This window comes from Oncorhynchus mykiss, chromosome 25 (genome assembly GCF_057628025.1).
Source record: "Oncorhynchus mykiss isolate SJ-2025 chromosome 25, ASM5762802v1, whole genome shotgun sequence".
NCBI classification, from domain to species: domain Eukaryota; kingdom Metazoa; phylum Chordata; class Actinopteri; order Salmoniformes; family Salmonidae; genus Oncorhynchus; species Oncorhynchus mykiss.
Genome location: NC_143046.1, coordinates 33,106,755 through 33,128,210, shown reverse-complemented (window position 1 = coordinate 33,128,210; position 21,456 = coordinate 33,106,755). Strand labels below are relative to the sequence as shown.

General features: G+C 43.8%; 1 protein-coding gene across 2 annotated transcripts; it reads left to right on the top strand.

Moving 5' to 3' along the window:
* The first annotated feature begins 51 nt into the window (after positions 1-51).
* On the top strand, positions 52-21,008 carry LOC110504155 (E3 ubiquitin-protein ligase RNF38). Of its 2 annotated transcripts, XM_036969607.2 has the most exons (12): positions 52-409; positions 1,061-1,603; positions 7,395-7,444; positions 10,422-10,633; positions 10,809-11,145; positions 11,285-11,413; positions 17,350-17,517; positions 17,637-17,798; positions 17,959-18,062; positions 18,266-18,469; positions 18,573-18,672; positions 20,047-21,008. In XM_036969607.2, the coding sequence occupies exons 2-12, from the start codon at positions 1,336-1,338 to the stop codon at positions 20,107-20,109; spliced, it is 1,797 nt and encodes a 598-aa protein (XP_036825502.2). In that variant the 5' UTR covers positions 52-409; positions 1,061-1,335; the 3' UTR covers positions 20,110-21,008. The 2 variants fall into 2 exon arrangements, with proteins under 2 accessions (XP_036825502.2, XP_090075791.1); XM_090219665.1 differs by having other exon boundaries at positions 202-1,603.
* Positions 21,009-21,456: the final 448 nt, after the last annotated feature.

Below are 21,456 nucleotides of genomic sequence, written 5' to 3'. Positions count from 1 at the left end.
TTGGTTGGTTCCTCCCCCTCGCTTACCAGACATAGTTAATCAACGCAGTGATCGATTCTTGTCGGGATAATCAATAATATGGCCTGAAAAGACACCACTCGTTTTATATCGAAAAAATGCTCAAATAAATGTACTCGGGGAGTCTGATGATTTTTGCACATCGCAAGAAATGCGTCTTCAGATATTTCTGTGCTCGATTAGAGTGGTCTGACCAGAGATGCTAACATCCCCATTGATTGATATCCACTTACGCTCCACACTGACATCTACAGAGAAAACATCACCAGCTTCAACAGTGAATGTACAATGCGTGGTGGGGATTTAAATCTGACGAAGACCAACATTCTCTGAAGATCAGACAAGGCATTCGGCCGCTTCTATCTGGGATCAACCAACACCGCCTGAAAAGGTTAGCAGCATGGTTGCCAACAATGAGCAGAAATTCTAGCAACGCATATCGGCCGCTAGCTAGTTAAATTGTTTTTCTAGCTCGTTAGCTTTCCTGTTAGCAATAACCTCGCTAACGTAGACAACGACGGGTTTAGCTAACAATTTAGTAGCAAAAAAACGTAGCTAGTTTGCCATATAGAATTTGTGGAGGGTTACCGATTGTAAATGTGGGAAATGGGGAATATTACAAATGTATCTAACGTTAGCAAACTGCATTTCTGAGCTGTAGTTTATTAGCTAACGTTAACTAGCCCGCTAATATGCTAACGTTAAATAGCAACTACCTAAGTTCGTTTGCTGGCTAGGTAGCTACAGTTGTAGTAATATTATTTACTTTAATATCAGGTGTGCGTTAACATTATCCAACCATCAAATAGTGTAACTGATTGTGGAACTCTGGCGAGCGTGTGTCATTTCTCACTGACGAGTAGCTAGAAAGCCAGTAGTAGGCAGGCAAGCTTCATATGAGACAATAGAAAAACCGAAACGGGTACAGCCCAGATGCATACACTAAATATTTGTGTTATGTACCTATCTGGATTGTTGGATGTTTTCATTATGTGCATTGCTATGACCGAACAAACTAACATACCAAATTGACCTCCTATAGGGATAAAATAATAAATCCATATTTGGAACGTTTTTGACTGACGGCGACTCGCAACACAGACCAAGAGACTGTGCACGAACGACCGTAGAGAGGACGGCTCGAACACCCGCTGCTTCCAGTTGTACCTACGCCCCAAACCGAGCGTTTCGTGCGAAGGAAGAGACTCCAGAACAGGCCGATTACGAAGATAGCAAGGCGAGGGAAGTAGGCTACGGCAAACCTCCATCTCGCCCAGATACCTCCATTACGTCCACCTACCACCGCCCCCTTCAGCCATGGACCCCCCGAGGACTCGGTCGCGGTCACGGTCAGGTTTTTTTCACTATGGCATGAACGGTAGTGGCAACGGCAATAACGCAATCAACAACGGGAACATGAATGCCAGCGGAGGGATCGGGGTGAACTACCCGCAACAGACCAACACCGGCTGGGCTCCGCACACGGCGCGCAGCTATACAGAGAACCAGCACACCCAGGGGAACTACCTGTCTAGCGGGGCGCAGCGCCACGCTTCGCATGGAGCACACAGACACCCCGGCACTGGTAAGCTTCAACGTCTCCCTCCCTTTTCCCTACTCATCTTGATACATCACACCCCGTGCATGGATGAGTGTACCATGCAATTTAGCAGGTGTCGGGCTTGACATGTAAACAGTGCAGTGTTCCTCTTAGCTGTATAACATGCATCTTCAGGGTTCTAGCTGTTTGTCTGAAAATATTTTCTCATCCATCCAGTGTTGTCTGTAGTCAGGTGACTGAGGGGTATGGACAGAAACTGTTAGTAGCATCCTCACTGCTTTTGTGAAAGGCCTGAACTGCCTGTTTGATCAATAAATTGCCTACATTTCCAAACAACATTCATATATTTCAAAGAGCATTTTTATGGGAGCTTTGGACAAATGGGAGCTGAATGAGACAGTTTTGGACATGGTAAATTAGCACGTGGGGGTATGTTTTTGAATTGATAGCCCAAATTGATTTCAAGAATAGACGCTCATTATTTGCGCTTCGCAATGTAGTTTTTTTATATACAGGGAATTCAATCTGTGTTACCCAGTAGTGTTGTGGGTTCCACTTGCGTTAGAGATGTCGACGTATTCTTTTTAAAACCCAGGAAGTTCCTATTCAAACTCCCGTTATGTAAAAAGTAATTTTGTTACTCACAAAATATGCAGTTTTGCTGTGCAACTCTTTATTTACACCCATGTTACAGGCAGTATGGACTTCCAAAAATTGACAATTTTCCAAGCAACTGGAGAATTTAAATATTCCACACCTCCAATGCATGAATCACTAATTACTGTCCCACACAGGTCAGATGTCAACAACCGCTCAAATAAAATTATATTGATCACATACACATATTTAGCAAATGTTCTTGTGGGTGTAGCGAAATGCTTGTTCCTAGCCCCAACAGTGCAGTAATATCTAACGATACACACATCTGTCGACGTACAGCCAGAAGAGGACTGGCCACCCCTCAGCCTGTTTTTTTCCCCTAGGTTTTGGCCTTTCTAGGGAGTTTTTCCCAAGCCACCGTGCTTCTACATCTGCATTGATTGCTGTTTGGCGTTTTAGGCTGGGTTTTTGTACAGCACTTTGAGATATCAGCTGATGTAAGAAGGGCTATATAAATACATTTGATTTGATTGACATCTAAAAGTAAAATAATTTTTAAGAAATATTCAAATATTAGGATGAGCAATGTCGGAGTGGCATTGACTAAAATACAGTAGAATAGATTACTGCATATACAGTACCAGCTCAATACATTGGAGAGGCAATTTTTGGGTTGCTTGTAAAATAGATATTTAGACATTTTTGGGATGTATATATTGGCTGTGACGGGACTAAATGTAGATGGTTGCTTTGTGAAACTCCTTATTTTGTGAGTAATGAAAGTATTTTGACATTACGCTTGCAAAGCTGTCTAATGGGTGTTTTGAACCGGAGCTTCCTGGGCATTAGAGAGGACGCACGTCATTACATTTTTCTTTTTAGAACAAGCTCTATTTTGGTTGGCTCTGGTACGTTCTAATTTACATTTTAGTCATTTAGCAGACTCTCTTATCCAGAGACTCAGTAGTGAGTGCATACATTCGATTGTACTTCAAACAAGAAACACACAAACTAAATTGCACAACTAATTGCGTTAGTACTAGAGGTCGACCGATTATGATTTTTCAACGGCGATACCGATTATTGGAGGACCAAAAAAGCCAATACCGATTAATCTGCCATTTTAATTTTTTAAATTTGTAATAATGACAAATACAACAATCCTTATTTTAACTTTAATATAATACATCAATAAAAATATATTTAGCCTCAAATAAATAATTAAACATGTTCAATTTGGTTTAAATAATGCAAAAACAAAGTGTTGGAGAAGTAAAAGTGCAATATGTGCCATGTAAAAAAGCTAACGTTTGGGTTCCTTGCTCAGAACATGAGAACATATGAAAGTTGGTGGTTCCTTTTAACATGAGACTTCAATATTCCAAGGTAGGAGGTTTTAGGTTGTAGTTAATATAGTATTTATAGGAGTATTTCTCTCTGTACCATTTGTATTTCATATACCTTTGACTATTGGATGTTCTTATAGGCACTATAGTATTGCCAGTGTAACAGTATAGCTTCCGTCCCTCTCCTCGCCCCTACCTGGGCTCGAACCAGGAACACATCGACAACAGCCACACTCGAAGCAGCGTTACCCATCGCTCCACAAAAGCCACGGCCCTTGCAGAGGGGAATAACTACTCCAAGTCTCAGAGCGAGTGATGTTTGAAACGCTATTAGCACGCACCCTGCTAACTAGCTAGCCATTTCACATCGGTTACACCAGCCATTAGGCTGATAGGCTTGAAGCCATAAACAACGCTGTGCTTGCGAAGAGCTGCTGGCAAAGCGCACGAAAGTGCTGTTTGAATGAATGCTTACGAGCCTGCTGCGGTCTACCATCGCTCAGTCAGACTGCTCTATCAAATCATAGACTTAGTTATAACACACAGAAATACGAGCCTTTGGTCATTAATATGGTCAAATCCGGAAACTATCATTTTGAAAACAAAACATTTATTATTTCAGTGAAATACGGAACCATTCGGTATTTTATCAAACGGATGGCATCCCTAAGTCTAAATATTATTTTTTACATTGCACAACCTTCAATGTTATGTCATAATTACATACAATTCTGGCAAATTTGTTCGCAATGAACCAGGCTGCCCAAACTGTTGCATATACCCTGACTCTGTGTGCAATGAACGCAAGAGAAGTGTCAATTTCACCTGGTTAATATTGCCTGCTAACCTGGATTTCTTTTAGCTAAATATGCAGGTCTAAAAATATATACTTCTGTGTATTGATTTTAAGAAAGGCATTGGTGTTTATGGTTAGGCACAGGCGTCCAACAATTGTGCTTTTTTCGCAAATGCGCTTTTGTTAAATCATCCCCCAGCGTTGCATCGATTATATGCAATGCAGGACACTCTAGATAAACTAGTAATATCATCAACCATGTGTAGTTATAACTAGTGATTATGATTGATTGATTGTTTTTTATAAGATAAGTTTAATGCTAGCTAGCAACCTACCTTGGCTTCTACTGCATTTGCTCAACAGGCACTCCTTGTGGAGTGCAACGGGAGGCAGGTGGTTAGAGCGTTGAACAAGTTAACTGTAATGTTGCAAGATTGTATCCCCCGAGCTGACAAGGTGAAAATCTGTCGTTCTGCCACTGAACAAGGCAGTTAACCCACCGTTCCTAGGCCGTCATTGAAAATAAGAATGTTTTCTTAACTGACTTGCCTAGTTAAATAAAGGTATAACATTTTTGTTTTTTTTAATCGGCAAAATCGGCGCCCAAAAATACAGATTTCCGATTGTTATGAAAACTTGAAATTGGCCCTAATTAAGTTAGAAGTGCGCTATTTGATAGATTCTCTCTACCTAGGGCTTCCAGTGGGGAGACCTGAAGTCAACCTACCCCCCCCCCCCCCACCACCTCCATCTCGTACTTCTGAGTGGGAGACCATCCCAGGCAGTAGCATGCCTAGCTCACAAACTAGAATCAGGGCGCCCACTACAACAAGGTTAATTGAACCACAGTCCATTACGGTGACATCATTAACATGACGTGCAAATGAGCGATAGAAAACAGATTATGCAAATGTCACTATTCCAACTTTTTTTATTTTTTATTTTTTTTTTTTTTTTGTGCAGGTGCCCTGTGCCGCCCCCGGCACGATATCGCCACCACCACTGGATTTAGGATTAGCAATGGGATATAGGAGATTGACTTTATTCAGTCAGTTCTACACCTTTTTTAAAAACTCTTGAAATGTAAACTGTTTGCTCAAATAACCGTAAATGATGTGGGATGTGTAAATTCACTCTCACAGGAGATGAAGCATCATGCGCTCCCTCCATGAAAAATAATACATTTGACTGCAGCCAACTCCAGCGCACAAAAATAACACGGGTGCCGAGATTCGGGACAGACAGCAGACTGACAAAACAGCAGTGGTTCCCTGTTATCGCTAGACTTAGTGATTGACAGGCCCCGTCCTATCATTCATCCATAGAAGTTGCGTATCGTTCATTCTAGCAGGAGAAGGCTATACAGACTTCTCTGACTAGCGAATTGAAACTTTTTAAATGGAAAGAAGCCTAGTTAATTTATGAAGTGGAAAAAGTAGCTGGCTGACAATGAGTCTGTTATCGGCTGTTCAGCCGACAGCCGGAGATTATGAAAACACTGCTCTGAGGAAACATACCATTAGAACAGACTGGATTACCTCGAGGCAGAAAGGCATATGAATGAATGCAAGCTTTTAATGAAGAGCTTTTGTAATAGCTCTGCCCGCCATCCGGACCTAATAAATAACCCACACAGAGGAATATGTGCACGCACAGACACACCTGGCTCCACACTTGTGCGGCTCACAAACCTACACACATTAGGCTACACAAACCTACACACATTAGGCTACACAAACCTACACACATTAGGCTACACAAACCTACACACATTAGGCTACACAAACCTACACACATTAGGCTACACAAACCTACACACATTAGGCTACACAAACCTACACACATTAGGCTACACAAACCTACACACATTAGGCTACACAAACCTACACACATTAGGCTCACTTGCCAACACACACTGACGCACTACAAAGAGGGATTTATGGGTATGACTGAAATTCGGTATCTCCCAGCTGTTTGATCCTCCTCCCCTGCTCTAAGCAGATGCCTCTTGAATACTGTGTGTGTGTGTGGGTTACAGCGTATTTGGTTTAGTGTGCTGTGAGCAGAGCTCTTGGCATGTCACGCCTCTTAACATTACTTTCAGGGGAATGTGTCTACTGGATTTGGAGGTGCTGAATATGGGACTTCATTTCACCACTGTTTCTCTCCCTCGGTCTGAGCTCGAACAGACAGACTGCATGTTTTGGCCTTGTGGCTCAATCCTGGAGCCAGGGTTGTACGAATCATGCTGCCACTGGCTCAAATAAGTGCCCTTTCTGTACCGAGGCCCAGATACTAGGACGAAGGCCCATATAACCTGGCAAACGTCACCCAACCCGGCCCAATCCTTCCCCTGTGGCACATCACACGGCTCAGTGTCTGGATCTCTGTGTCCCTCCCTGTCGGAGCTGAGCGCCAGTCGCCTGGCTGCTCTTTTCTGTTCTGCTGCCACTGGCTGCGCTTCTTTGAGCTGTCAGTCTCCCCCGACTTCATAGAGCTGTGGCGTCGCAGGGAGAGGAGCGCTGGGAGAGGAGCGCTCTCCGATCTGTTTTTTTTTTTCTGAAGAGACTGAGGGGGGCTAGTTGGGGGTGGGAGAGGGGAGGGGGTGTTTTTGGTTTTCAGGAAACTCCGTCAGCACAGTTCAAGGGCATCTGCCTGTGAAAGATTGGAGTGTGTGTCTGTAATATTGTAGTGTGTCTGTGAGGCAGCAGAGGGGGTAGTTTTAAATGTGAGATCGGAGAGATTGTTACGTTGTCGAGAGCATGGTTCTCCCTCTTGTCAGTGGAAGACAGAACATTGTCTGATTTTTAAACCAGGCCATTCAAAGCCACTAAGACACATTCAGACCTAGACTGAGCAGACTTTATCCAGCTATACCAAGTGTGTATATGTTCCCTCAAAGTTTAAATATAATTTGGGCTGCTACTTTCTCTACAGATGGTAATCGCAGAGAGGGTTAAAAGGAGCATGACTGCTGCTGTATATGTTAACCAGGCCCGTCCAGGTCTGTTTGAGTCTTTGTATAGCCTACTGCCTGGTTTGACCCTCCTGTTATTCTCTCTCTGGCCTATAGGTGTCCTTCACTTCCACCCTGATAACGTCTGCAGTGATGAGCGGGACAAGGTGAGTATATTTCCCTTTCCCTATTACACCTAGTACCAGGACAGCTGGAATGCTGTAGCATGGTGTTAACGTGGAACTGACAGTGTTTTAGCAGCATGAAATCTTGTAAAAAAATATGTAAATATGATGCTTTTACATTTTTTATAACATGTTCTGTCTAGAGGGCACATAGATATGGTCATTTTCACTGTGTCAAACTTTCATAGAATGTTTGGGAATGATGTAGAGTAAGGCATTTGTGTTTACATTCTATAGCAATATAGAGTGGGAAAGTGTCTGTGCATTTGGACAATTAAGACAGTGCAGTAAATAAAACCAAATAAAAATGGCAGTCTTATCCAGGCTACACAGATTGTAGCACCATAGCCAATCAGAGCTACAGTAGGCCTATATGCAAATAAGCCATTTGCCACAAGGGCGTGCCATCACTCACTTTGAACTAGACTGTTTACAGGCAGTAGCAACAGCACGACTTTAGATCATTAGAAAGCATTTGCCAAAAGCCACAAAATACACCTGACTGGATTTTTGCACATACAGTACCAGTCGAAAGTTTGGTCGCGCCTACTCATTCAAGTTTAAGAATAATAGTTAAGACATCAAAACTATGAAATACCACATGGAATCATGTAGTAAGCAAAAAAGTGTTAAACAAATCAAAATATATTTAAGATTCTTCAGTCTCCACCCTTTGCCTTGATAGCTTTGCACACTCTTGGTGTTCTGTCAACCAGCTTAATGAGGTAGTCACCTGGAATGCATTTAAATTAACAGGTGTGCCTTGTTAATTTCAGGAATTTCTTTCCTTAATGCGTTTGAGCCAAGTTGTTGTGTTGGGGTAGGGGTGGTATAAAGAAGATGGCCCTATTTGATAAAATACAAAGTCCATATTATGGCAAGAACGGCTCAAATAAGCAAATAGAAATGACAGTCCATTACTTTAACACATGAAGGTCAGTCAATACGGAACATTTCAAGAACTTTGAAAGTTTCTTCCACTGCAGTTGCAAAAACCATCAAGCGCTATGATGAAACTGGCTCTCATGAGGACTGCCACAGGAAGGTAAGACCCAGAGTTACCTCTGCTGCAGAGGATAAGTTCATTAGTTACCAGCTTCAGAAATTGCAGCCCAAATAAATGCTTCATAATTCAAGTAACACACATCTCAACATCAACTGTTCAGGGGTGACTGTATGAATCAGGCCTTCATGGTTAAATGCTGCAAAGAAACCACTACTAAAGGACAACAATAAGAAGAGACTTGCTTGGACTAAGAAACACGAGCGATGGACATTAGACCGTTGGGCATCTGTCCTTGGTCTGATGAGTCAAAACCTCAAATTTTTGGTTACAACCGCTGTGTCTTTGAGACGCAGAGGTGAACGAACTTATGATCTCCGCATGTGTGGTTCCAACTTTGAAGCATGGAGGAGGTGGTGGTGGGGTGCTTTGCTGGTAACACTGTCATGATTTATTTAGAATTCAAGGCATACTTAACCCGTATGGCTACCACAGCATTCTGCAGCGATACGCCATCCCATCTGGTTTGCACTTAGTGGGACTTTGTGTTCTTTTTAACAGGACAATGACTCAAAACACACCTCCAGACTCTGTAAGGGCTATTTGACCAAGGAGAGTGATTGAGTGCTCAATCAGATGACCTGGCCTCCACAATCACCCAACCTCAACCCAATTGAGATGGTTTGGGATGAGTTGGACTGCAGAGTGAAGGAAAAGCAGCCAACAAGTGCTCAGCATATATTCTCAAAGCATTCCAGGTGAAGCTGGTTGAGAGAATGCAAAGCTGTCAAAGGCAAAGGGTGGCTACTTTGATGAACCACAAACATAAAATCTATTTTGTTTTAACACTTTTTTGCTTACTACATGGTTCCATATAGTTTTGATGTCTTCACTATTATTCTACAATGTAAAAAATAAAGAAACCCTTGGATGAGTAGGTGTCCGCTTTTGACTGGTACTGTATGTAAATACCACAGAGTCTTCCATTTGGGAAATGTACAGTCCTATTGATCAAACCATGAACAGGAAGGGATTTCCTCCCTTTGACTATTAGATCAACAACTGTTAGCCAGAACAAGATGAGGTTAAATCTAACGCTAACAGTGGACAAACCCACTCAAACTTTCTCAGCTTGTATTTGGCTGTCAAAATTGCACTGATAAATTATGGGGAATAATAGTAGCCTGCCTGCCAATGCATGCCTGTCCCAACCCAGGTTTTGACAACTCAATGGGAACTTTCCAGCCCGTTTGATCGATGCCAAATACATTTTACAACCGAGAGATATGCGAACTATGGATACGTCGTTTTTAAGTTCAGCCTAGCTAACTAGCCAAATGATTCACATTTCTTGCTAGCTAACCAAATGACACCAATATCTTTAGCTGCAGCCATTGAAAAATGGGGGAAGTTGGCCACTCACCCACTCATTGGTGACTTGACATCCTTCCAACAGTTAGCTTGCTTGCCTCTGTGCTTTTAGCTTACTAAATAAATGGCTACATGAATAGATAAGCTAGCCTATTAGCCACGTTATGATAGACTTGTGATGCCCCCGCTTGTTTGATTGTATTGGCCTTCATTTTGCCTTATTTTTTTTGTTGTTGTCAAATATTGATTTACCTGAAACCGTGTATCTGTATGAATGGCTGTAAGCAGCAAACAATGTACCAGCTGTGATTTATGACCAGAGAGCAATTTTTGTTGGACTACCAAGAAATGTAATGGTGCATTTTTATTAAACTGCATCCATCTATTCTGCCAACAGTACCCTACTCTGCGTCAGGTCCTATTTTGCTAAAAATTCCATATTTTTTAAACCTTATGAATTTGCGTTTTGTTCATAAAATTGTGAATTTGGTGTTTTTGATGTATAATTCTGTTTTAATATCTGCAAAGTAGTTCTGTCGGTTCTACTTTTAAAAAAAAGTATCCTCTCTCGCTCTCTCTCTGTAGATGGAGGACAGTCCTAGCCCTAAGCGACAGCGTCTTTCCCAGCAGTCTATGATAGATCTAAGCTCTGCCCCTCCCCCCACCCCATCTTCTCCCATTCGTCCCTGGGAGCTACCCCACACCCCCACTACCTGGGCCCCACCCCCACCCAGTCGCAGACCACACCCACACTACATGCCAGAGCGATGCCACACTCCTGTCCGCAACCGCCGCAGGTAAGTGTGTGTGTGTGTGTGTGTGTGTGTGTGTGTGTGTGTGTGTGTGTGTGTGTTAAATGTTACAATTGGTTCAGCATCATTGTAGAGTAATTTTTCCTCAGGACATCATCTGTTGTGATGAGGATGTTTGGTAGAAAGAGACTGACATCTGAATTTCTCTCTCCCCCCCCAGTCCTCCAATGAGACGCCAGCGAGGCCGCCGTGACCGTCTCCCCCACCACCACCCCCCCCACCCTCATCACCACCACTACCACCACCATTACCACAACCCGCACCATCACCCCCACCACAGCCTCTCAGCAGGGCTTCAGGATGAGAACTACCGCCACCCCGTCCCCCCTCAGAGTTACCCCTATAACCAGCCTGAGGAACGCCCCTACCACCCCCCCAACCTGTCCCCTCGCCCCCTCCACCACCCTGCTAACCTGTCCCCCAGGCTGATGCACCCTCACCCCCAGCCTCACCCCCCTCAGCAGCAGAGCAGTATGGTGCTGGACCTCCATGACCAGGTCAGTGAGGAAACAGGAAGCTGCTTTTTACAGTTGTCAATAAAGCATTATTGAATTTGATTAGGGTAATCCTTAATCCTTCTACGTGGGAGTTCAGGTAGTGTGGTTGTTTGAACTCTGACCTTTGACTTCTGCTCAGGTGTCGTACCCAGTCTCTCCCCCTGGCGGCCCCCCCGGCCTGCCCTCCCACTCGGCCCCCCAGCAGCTCCCAGCATGCTCGGTGGTCTTTAGTGGGCAGCACTACCCTGTCTGCAGTGTCCCTCCATCTGTGAGTTCAACTAGCCTGACTGTCTGACTTGTGTATCTCTTTGATACTCTTGACACTGATCGTATGCCTACTTCATGTACAGTGCCTTCAGAAATTATTTATACCCCTTGATTTATTCCACATTTTGTTGTTACAGCCCGATTGCAAAATTAACACAAAATAATTCACCCATCTACACACAATACCCCATAATAACAAAGTGAAAACATGTTTTTAGAAATATGATTATTATTATTATATTGAAAATGCATAAATATCTAATTTGCATAAGTATTCACACCCGAGCCAATACTTTGTAGAAGCACCTTTGGCATAAATCACTGCTTTGAGTCTTTCTGGTTGAGTCTAAGAGCTTTCCATACCTGGATTGTGCAATATTTGCCCATTATTCTTTAAGCTCTGTCAAAATGATTGTTGATCATTGCTAGACAATTTTCAGATCTTGACAGGGATTTTCAAGTAGATTTAAGTCAAAATGAACTCTACCAGTCAAACATTGTCTTCTTGGTAAGCAACTCCAGTGTAGATTTGGCCTTGACCTTTTAACAGAACAATACAATTAATCTCCCAGTGTCTGGTGGAAAGCAGACTGAAGCAGGTTTTCCTGGAAAACTTACCACTCCTTAATGATTACAAGCATACCCATAACATGATGCAGCCACTACTTTGCTTGAAAATATAGAATAAAGACTACTTTTGAGTAGTAAGACATGTATAAAAGCAACAGATACCATTAATGTGAAGGGGCTAGAAACGTCTTATATGGTGAGCTACCAATTGGCTACGACGGGCAAGCCAAATACTGTTGTTGAGGACTTCATTCTTGCTGCTGCTGGGACAATGCTGGGGGTAAAGGCCAAAACTATACAGACAATGTCTTCATCAAACAACACTTTCATAACCCATCAGTGACATGGCAGGAGATGTTTTGAAACAATTACTGCTTCGCATACAAGCCAGTGAATTGTATGCGTTACAGCTGGATTAGTCAACAGACGTGGTGGGCCTGGCACAGCTCCTGGTACGTCTGTTACATTTATGGCGGGTCAATTAAGGAAGACATCCTCTTCTGGAAGCCAGGATAACATGATATATATATATATATGATATTTCTACTGGACAGCTTTGTGACATTAAATGGACTTTGGTGGCAAGATGTATTGGTATCTGTACTGATGGCGCAAAAGCCATGACAGGATGACCTAGTGGAGTGGTAACGCGCGTGCAAGCAGTTGCTCCCGAGGCCACTTGGGTACACTGCAGCATCCACCGAAGAGGACTTTGTTAAAGCAAGGCCCCTGAACTCTCGTGAATCTTCTGCACCATGCAGTGATATGGGCAGCGACCATGTAACGCTTTTCCAGCGCACTTCTGTACGTTGTTTTTATTCTACATATTTTTTTATTTAACCTTTTATTTAACCAGGTAAGCAAGTTGAGAACAAGTTCTCATTTACAACTGCGACCGGGCCAAGATAAAGCAAAGCAGTGCGACGACAAGAACACAGTTACACACAAACAAACATAACACAATCGAAAAATCTATGTACAGTGTGTGCAAATAAATAGGCCATAGAGGTGAAATAATTACAATTTAGCATTAATACTGGAGTGATAGATGTGCAAGTAGAGATACTTGGGTGCAAGAGTGTAAGTAATAATATGGGGAGGAGGTAGTTGGGTGTGCTATTTATAGATTGGCTGTGTACAGGTACAGTGATCGGTAAGCTGCTCTGACAGCTGATGCTTTAAAGTTAGAGGGAGATATAAGACTCAAGTGTCAGATTTTCTTTTTTTTCTGCAATTCGTTCCAGTCATTGGCAGCAGAGAACTGGAAGGAAAAGCAACCAAAGGAACTGTTGGCTTTGGGGATGACCAGTGAAATAAACCTGCTGGAGCACATGCTACGGGTGGGTGTTGCTATGGTGAGATGAGAAGGCGGGGCTTTACCTAGCAAAGACTTATAGATGACCTGGAGCCAGTGGGTTTGGCGACAAATATGTAGTGAGGGCCAGCCAACGAGAGCATACAGGTTGCAGTGGTGGGTAGTATATGGGGCTTTGGTGACAAAACGGATGGCACTGTGATAGACTGCATCCAATTTGCTGAGTAGAGTATTGGAGGCTATTTTATAAATGACAACGCCGAAGTCAAAGATTGGTAGGATAGTCAGTTCTACAAGGGTATGTTTGGCAGCATGAGTGAAGGATGCTTTGTTGCGAAATAGGAAGCCGATTCTAGATTTAATTTTGGATTGGAGATGTTTAATGTGAGTCTGGAAGGAGAGTTTAGTCTAACCAGACACCTCGGTATTTGTAGTTATCCATATATTATAAGTCAAAACCTTCCATTTAGTGATGCCGGGCGGGCGGGTGCGGGCAGCAATCGGTTGAAGAGAATGCATTTAGTTTTACTTGCATTTAAGAGCAGTTGGAGGCCACGGAAGGAGTGTTGTATGGTGTTAAGGCTCGTTTGGAGGTTAGTTAACAGTGTCCAAAGAAGGGACAGATGTATACAGAATGGTGTCGTCTGCATAGATGGATCAGAGAATCACCAGCAGCAAGAACGACATCATTGATGTTTACAGAGAAAAGAGTTGGCCTGAGAATTGAACCCTGTGGCACCCCCATAGACTGCCAGAGGTCCGGACAACAAGCCTTCCGATTTGACACACTGATCTCTATCTGATAAGTAGTTGGTGAACCTGGCGAGGCAGTCATTAGAGAAACCAAGGCTATTGAGTCTGCCAATAAGAATGTGGTGATTGACAGAGTCGAAAACCTTGGCCAGTTCAATGAATACGGCTGCAGAGTATCGTCTTTTATCTATAGCGGTTATGATATCGTTTAGGACCTTGAACGTGGCTGAAGTGCACTCATGACACGCTCGGAAACCAGATTGCATAGCGGAGAAGGTACGGTGGGATTCAAAATGTTCGGTGATCTGTTTGTTAATTTGGCTTTCGAGGACTTTAGAAAGGCAGGGCAGGATGGATATAGGTCTATAACAGTTTGGGTCTAGAGTGTCTCTCCCTTTTGAAGAGGGAGATGACCGCTGCAGCTTTCCAATCTTTGGGGATCTCAGACGATACGAAAGAGGTTAAATAGGCTTGTAATAGGGGTTGCAACAATATCTGCAAATAATTTTAAAAGAGGGTCCAGATTGTCTAGCCCAGTTGATTTGTAGGGGTCCAGATTTTGCAGCTCTTTCAGAACATCGGCTGTCTGGATTTGGGTGAAGGAGAAGCAGGGGTGGGGCTTGGGCAAGTTGCTGCTGGGGGTGCTGAGATGTTGGTTGTCAAGGGGCAAAGTATTGACACTTTTTAAAATTGAGAGACGAGGTTAAAGTCCTCCTATACTGACCACAATTTTGACTTGTCTGACCACTTGCATGGTGCCGATTTTTTTTTTTCTCACATGACTGGCCTATCAGGGCGACCAATTTTTCTCGAATGATCTGAATCTAGGATTTACAGGGACTCTCCACAACTATATTCAACGTGCGGGACAAAATTGAGGCAATTATTAAGAAGTTGGAGCTCTTTTCTGTCTGCATTAAGAAGGACAACACACAGGTCTTTCCATCATTGTATGTTTTTTTTTGTATGCATATGAACTCAAGCTTAGGGACAATGTCAAATGTGATATAGCGAAACACCTGAGTGAGTTGGGTGTGTAATTACGCAGGTACTTTCTCGAAACGGACCACACAAACTGGATTCGTTATCCCTTTCATGCCCTGCCTCCAGTCCACTTATCGATATCTGAACAAGAGAGCCTCATCAAAATTGCAACAAGCGCTTCTGTGAATGATTTCAATTCAATTGAAGCCACTGCCAGATTTCTGGATAGGGCTGCGCTATCCTGCCTTGGCAAATCGCGCTTTTAAGACACTGATGCCCTTTGCAACCACGTACCTATGTGAGAATGGATTCTCGGCCCTCGCTAGCATGAACACAAAATACAGGCACGGACTGTGTGGGAAATGATTTGTGACTGAGACTCTCCAATACAACCCAACATTGCAGAATGATGTGCTTCCTTTCAAGCACACACTTCCCATTAACCTGTGTGGAGTTATTCACAATTTGATGAACAAATAAGGTTTTATGTAAGAAAGTTAAATAAAGAGCAAAATTATTGATTATTATATTATTTGTGCCCTGGTCCTATAAGAGCCCTTTGTTACCGGGTTGTGACAAACTCACTCATTCTTATGTTTAATGAATGTATTGTTTGTGTGTGTGTGTGGCAGGCTTACAATGATGGCAAAAAAAAACGTTTGAGTATGCTGACCCTGGTGCTAAAGGGGGTACGCAGCTGGAGGTTGAATGTTTGAAGGAGTACGGGACTATAAAATGTTTGGGAACCACTGCTTTATTGTCTTGTTGCAAACAATGCATGTTTTGGAACATGTTTATTCTGTACAGGCTTCTTTTTCACTCATTTAGGTTAGTATTGTGGAGTATCTACAATGTTGATCCATCCTCAGTTTTCTCCTATCACAGCCATTAAACTCTAACTGTTTTAAAATCACCATTGGCCTCATGGTGAAATCGCTGAATGGTTTCCTACCTCTCCGGGAGCTGAGTTAGGAAGGACGCCTGTGTCTTTGTCGTGATTGGGTGTGTTGCAGCACCATCCAAAGTGTAATTAAAAACTTCACTATGCTCAAAGGGATATTCAATGGCTACTTTTTTATTATGTTTTACCCATCTACCAATAGGTGCCCTTTGCGAGGCATTGGAAAACCTCCCTGGTCTTTGTGGTTGAATTTCTGTTTGAAATTCACTGCTCAAACTGAGGGACCTCACAATTATCGGTGTATGTGGGTTACAGAGATGAGGTAGTAATACAACAATCATGTTCAACACTATTGCACACAGTGAGTTCATGCAACTTATGTGAATTCTTAACACACAATTTTACTCATGACCTTTTTATGTAAGCTTGCCAAAACAAAAGGGTTGAATAGTTATTGACTCAAGACAATTTGTTGTATTTTCATTTTTTATGAATTCCAAAAAAAAGAATGTGAAAAAAATTCCACTTTGACATTATGGGGTTTTGTGTGTAGGCCAGTGACGATGTGGGAAAAGGTCAAGGGGGGTGAACTTCCTGAAGGCACTGTACCTCCTTCCCACCCTGTTTTCCATCAGTATGTGTGTTCATATCCATGAGTACGTAATGCAGCTTTGTCGTGGGTGTCAATAATTGGAGCCTTTTGTGTATCTACTCAGGACCGGTTCCTTTACTGTTTCTCCACTGTATTTATCCTGGATTCTAGACAGCTCACTGTAGTAGATCTACTGCTGTGCATATCATTCCTAGTATATATGTTTGGTGCATGTACTCATAGATTGCATTTGGGTTACTGGTCATGTTTGGATTGGTTAGGAGCTAGTAACACACCCACCAGCAATTTTACTGCTCTGTTAGGAGCTAGTAACACACCCACCAGCATTTTTACTGCCCTGTTAGGAGCTAGTAACACACCCACCAGCATTTTACTGCCCTGTTAGGAGCTAGTAACACACCCACCAGCAATTTTACTGCTCTGTTAGGAGCTAGTAACACACCCACCAGCAATTTTACTGCTCTGTTAGGAGCTAGTAACACACCCACCAGCATTTTTACTGCCCTGTTAGGAGCTAGTAACACACCCACCAGCATTTTGCAGCCCTGTTAGGAGCTAGTAACACACCCACCAGCATTTTGCAGCCCTGTTAGGAGCTAGTAACACACCCACCAGCATTTTACTGCCCTGTTAGGAGCTAGTAACACACACACCAGCACAAGCATTTTACTGTCCTGTTAGGAGCTAGTAACACACACCAGCATTTTACTGCACTTGCTATAACATCTGCAACATATGCACTTTGTATAGAGGAGAGATGAAATCATAATGTAATATGGTATTTCTCGCTCTCTCTCTCAGGTTCTGCAGACGTGCTCTGTGCAACATCTGCCCATGCCCTACCCGTTCCCCTCTCTGCTTTCCAGTGACCCCACCTTTCTCCTGCCCCCTCCCCACCTGGCCCACCATCCCCCTCACATCCCCCAGCCCGGACAGTTTGGATCCTACCCCACACAGCAGGCCAGATCGGTGAGTGGCGCTAGGGTTTTACAAAATGGGGGGGGAGCGCGCACACGCGTGTGTTCAGTCTAGCATTACAAGCCATTTGAAGCTCATTAATGACATCTCTCTCGCTCTTTTTACCCTAGCCGTTACAGAGGATAGAGAATGACGTGGAGCTGTTGGGGGAGCACTTGTCGTTAGGGGCGGGTCTACACTACCCCCCTGCGGCCCACCCCGGCCTGTCCCCCCACTCCACTCAGCTCCATTTCCTCTCCCATGAGCCTCTGCCACAGGAGTTCTTTGGAGTGGTGAGTGTCTCTTGCCTCTGCTCATTACCTTGTAACCCTTTCATGCAACACCAGAGGGATTGTTGCATCATTATCTTGTAACTTATTTAAAAGGCCTGTGTTGGATGTTTTTTCAGTTGGTCATATGAAATCCAGTAATTATTTCTCCCTTCTCTTTCAGTCGTATCCTAACTTCATGCCACGGCGTATCCCAGGACGACGCTACCGCTCGCAGCAGCCACTGCCACCCTCGCCTTACCACCCCAGTTTCCTGCCTTACTTCCTGTAAGTCATCATTCATCTCTAGCTCTACCTCATGGGTGTTGTAGCTTAGATAATCAGGAGACTCTGCCCTATTGGTTGGAAGTAGCCGACTCTTATGGCATAGCGTATTTGTGCGAATACAGTCGAGCTCTTTTGTACTCTGTCACATGAGCTGTGTATGCGCAGTGTCTGTAGTTAAGTGAGTTTCTCTCCCTGTCTGTCAGCTCTATGCTGCCAGTCCAGCCTACAGGCCCTGCCATCAGCCTGGAGCTGGACGTAGATGACGGCGAGGTGGAGAACTACGAGGCTCTTCTCAACCTGGCCGAGCGTCTGGGAGAGGCCAAACTCAGAGGACTGACTAAGGGAGACATCGAGCAGCTGCCTTCCTATAGGTTCAACCCCAACAACCACCAATCAGAACAGACGCTGTGAGTACTTCCCCTGGACCTACCAGAACCGATGATGCTATCCTCCTCGCCGAGTATACAGCTGGTGGTTTTGTTGAAATGTTGTAATGACGTTGTGTTGCAGGTGTGTGGTGTGTATGAGTGACTTTGAGTCTCGTCAGCTGCTGCGAGTTCTGCCCTGCAGTCATGAGTTTCACGGGAAGTGTGTCGACAAGTGGCTCCGGGTGAGTCTCACGCTCTAGTATTTCACGAAGCACAATCAACTACACTGAACAAAAATATAAACGCAACATGTAAAGTGTCGGTCCCATGTTTCATGAGCTGAAATAAATGATCCCAGAAATGTTCCACACGCACAAAAAGCATCTGCTCTAAAATTGGAGAGAGATACGTTTGTTTACGTCCCTGTTAGTGACCACTTCTTCTTTGCCAAGATAATCCATCCACCTGTCACGTGTGGCATATCAAGAAGCTGATTAATCAGTATGATCATTAGACAGGTGCATCTTGTGCTGGGGACAATAAAAGTCAGCTCTAAAGTGTGCTGTTTTGTCACACAACACAATGCCACAGCTGTCTCAAGTTTTGAGGGAGCGTGCAATTGGCGTGCTGACTGCAGGAATGTCCGCCAGAGCTGTTGCCAGATAATTTAATGTTAATTTCTCTACCATCATCTGCCTCCAACATCGTTTTTGAGAATTTGGCAGTACGTCCACCCGGCCTCGCAACCGCAGACCACGTCTACGCCATCCCAGGACCTCCACATCCGGAGAATAAACACAATTGGATTTTATCGATGACAACTTGAAAGCACAGAGATACCGTGCTGAGATCCTGAGGCTCGTTGTCGTGCCATTCATCTGCCGCCATCACCTCATGTTTCAGCACGGTAATGCAAGGCCCCGTGTCGCAAGGACCTGTACACCATTCCTGGAAGCTGAAAAAGGTGTCAGCTCTTCCATGCTCTGGATCAACGCGTATGACCGTGTTCCAGTTCCCGCCAATATCCAGCAACCTTTCACAACATTTGAAGAGTTGGACAACATTCCACAGGCCACAATCAACTCGATGCGAAGGAGATGTATCGCGCTGCCTGAGGTAAACGATGGTCGCACCAGTTACTGACTGGACTCCTGATCCACGGCCCTTTTTTTATATTTTTTAAGCTATCTGTATACCAAGTCATGTGAAATACATCGATTAGGGCCTAATGAATTTCTTCCAATTTCCTTATGAACTGTAACTCAGTTAACTCTTAACATTTTTGCATGTTGCGTTAATATTTTTGTTCAGTTTACTTCTGAGTTGGTAACAACACTCCAGCTGGAGTGTTATCTGAACAGGTATAAAGCCAAGGTTGGCGAAATATATATTTTTTCATGTTGCTTTTAACGTTTCTTTCTGTGTAGTTGGCAAACACACGTTTCTAAATACTGTGAAACATCTTCTGTCTTCATACCTAGTTCTTGATCCAACTGAAGCGCCCTCTTAATAAATAAATATATATATATATAAAATCTGAAGTTCTCCTGTAATGATCAAGTCATCCCTGCATGTTAACGGACTATGTCTCCCTCTCTGGTTGTCTCTTGCTCCAGGCTAACAGGACGTGTCCCATCTGTCGGGCTGATGCCTCTGAGGTCCAGCGAGACTCAGAGTGACCACCAGGGGGAGACAACCACTCTGACTGTCAAACAGTTTTAGCACTGCCCCCCCCCATCCCTCCCCTGCCCCCCATCCCTCCCCTGCATCTCTTTTCCTCCTGTAACTACTGCCCCTCACTCCACTTTCAATCTCTTTTTGAAGTGTTTCAGCCTCCTCTAACTCTGCCCTCCATCTCTCCTTTAGCCCTCTTTCCCTTCTGTCCTCTTCATCCTCACACTCCATTCCCTCTGGTCAAGCCCCCCCCCCCCCCCCCCCCTTGTGTCTCTCTAGCTCTGGATGTCCCTCAGCTGAACCCGCTGGAGGGTGGGTGGGTGTGTGCGCACAAGCCAATGTCCACACGTATGATTCCTGTCCGCTGGTATGTGCCAGCGTTGGGTTTGTGTGTATGAGAGACTGTATTTTTAGTTAGTCTCCGATCATGTATTTGTGTGTTTAGACTTGGGTATCCACATGTAGCTGACACTTAAGGGCCCATGCCACTCCGCTGCCTCTCTGTAGCCTGAACTAGTTGCTTTTTGTTTAGTTTCTCTGCCTGGCAGTTTACCTCATCATTCCTGTTGGTCATTGTTACCACGACGACACGCTTCACTGTATTCCTCTGAAGTTTCTCATTATTTTTATCTTTATTTTTGTTCCTTAAAAGATGATTAGTTTGTCTGACTTTGCAGTGGCACATGTGTTATATACTGTATAAATATATGAATATCTGTATACCAAATAAAAGGCTTGATATGAACTTTTTTTTTTTTTTTTTTTAAATCACATTTTTGGACCGTTTTTTAAAAATGAATTATGAGATGTGATGCAGTTGGGTTTGATTGTGCTGGATTGATTAGTCTGTTCTGGATGTTAGACTTTACGTGGTGGTTAATTAATAAAAGACATGATACACTGATCAGTCTGCTGTCTGGTTCATGTAGAGCGGAAACGCCAGAGCAAACGATGGCAGAGTGAACTTCCAAAGTAGAGGCTAGGCGTCGTATCGCCTCTCACCACGGAACGCGGTCCGTCAATTTCCCGACGATTTTCCATGCTTGTCAACACCGGGAAGGTGATTTCTTTACCCCACGGACCACCTGCTGCTTTTAGCTGTTAGTAGTTCTGTGTTTCTTCTCTCCAATAGATGACTGGCTTTCTGTATTTGTGCTTCAACCGTAATGACTGCATACTGCCAACAGGTGGCGTCACTGTTCTTTGTAAGGCATGATTTATTTTACAGAGGGGATGGGTCTCATTTGAAGGGCCGAGCAACCGGACGGTTTCTGGTATCAAATCTCGGGTCCGAAGGGGGACAAATCTAACGCCAAGTGAGCTGGCAACAGGAGGGTTGCTGGTATGAAATC

Coding starts and splice junctions, on each gene's coding strand:
- LOC110504155 (XM_036969607.2), top strand. CDS start 1,336: ATGGACCCCCCGAGGACTCGGTCGCGGTCACGGTCAGGTTTTTTTCAC. Junction 1,604..7,394: donor ACACAGACACCCCGGCACTG/GTAAGCTTCAAC, acceptor TCTGGCCTATAG/GTGTCCTTCACTTCCACCCT. Junction 11,414..17,349: donor TCTGCAGTGTCCCTCCATCT/GTGAGTTCAACT, acceptor TCTCTCTCTCAG/GTTCTGCAGACGTGCTCTGT.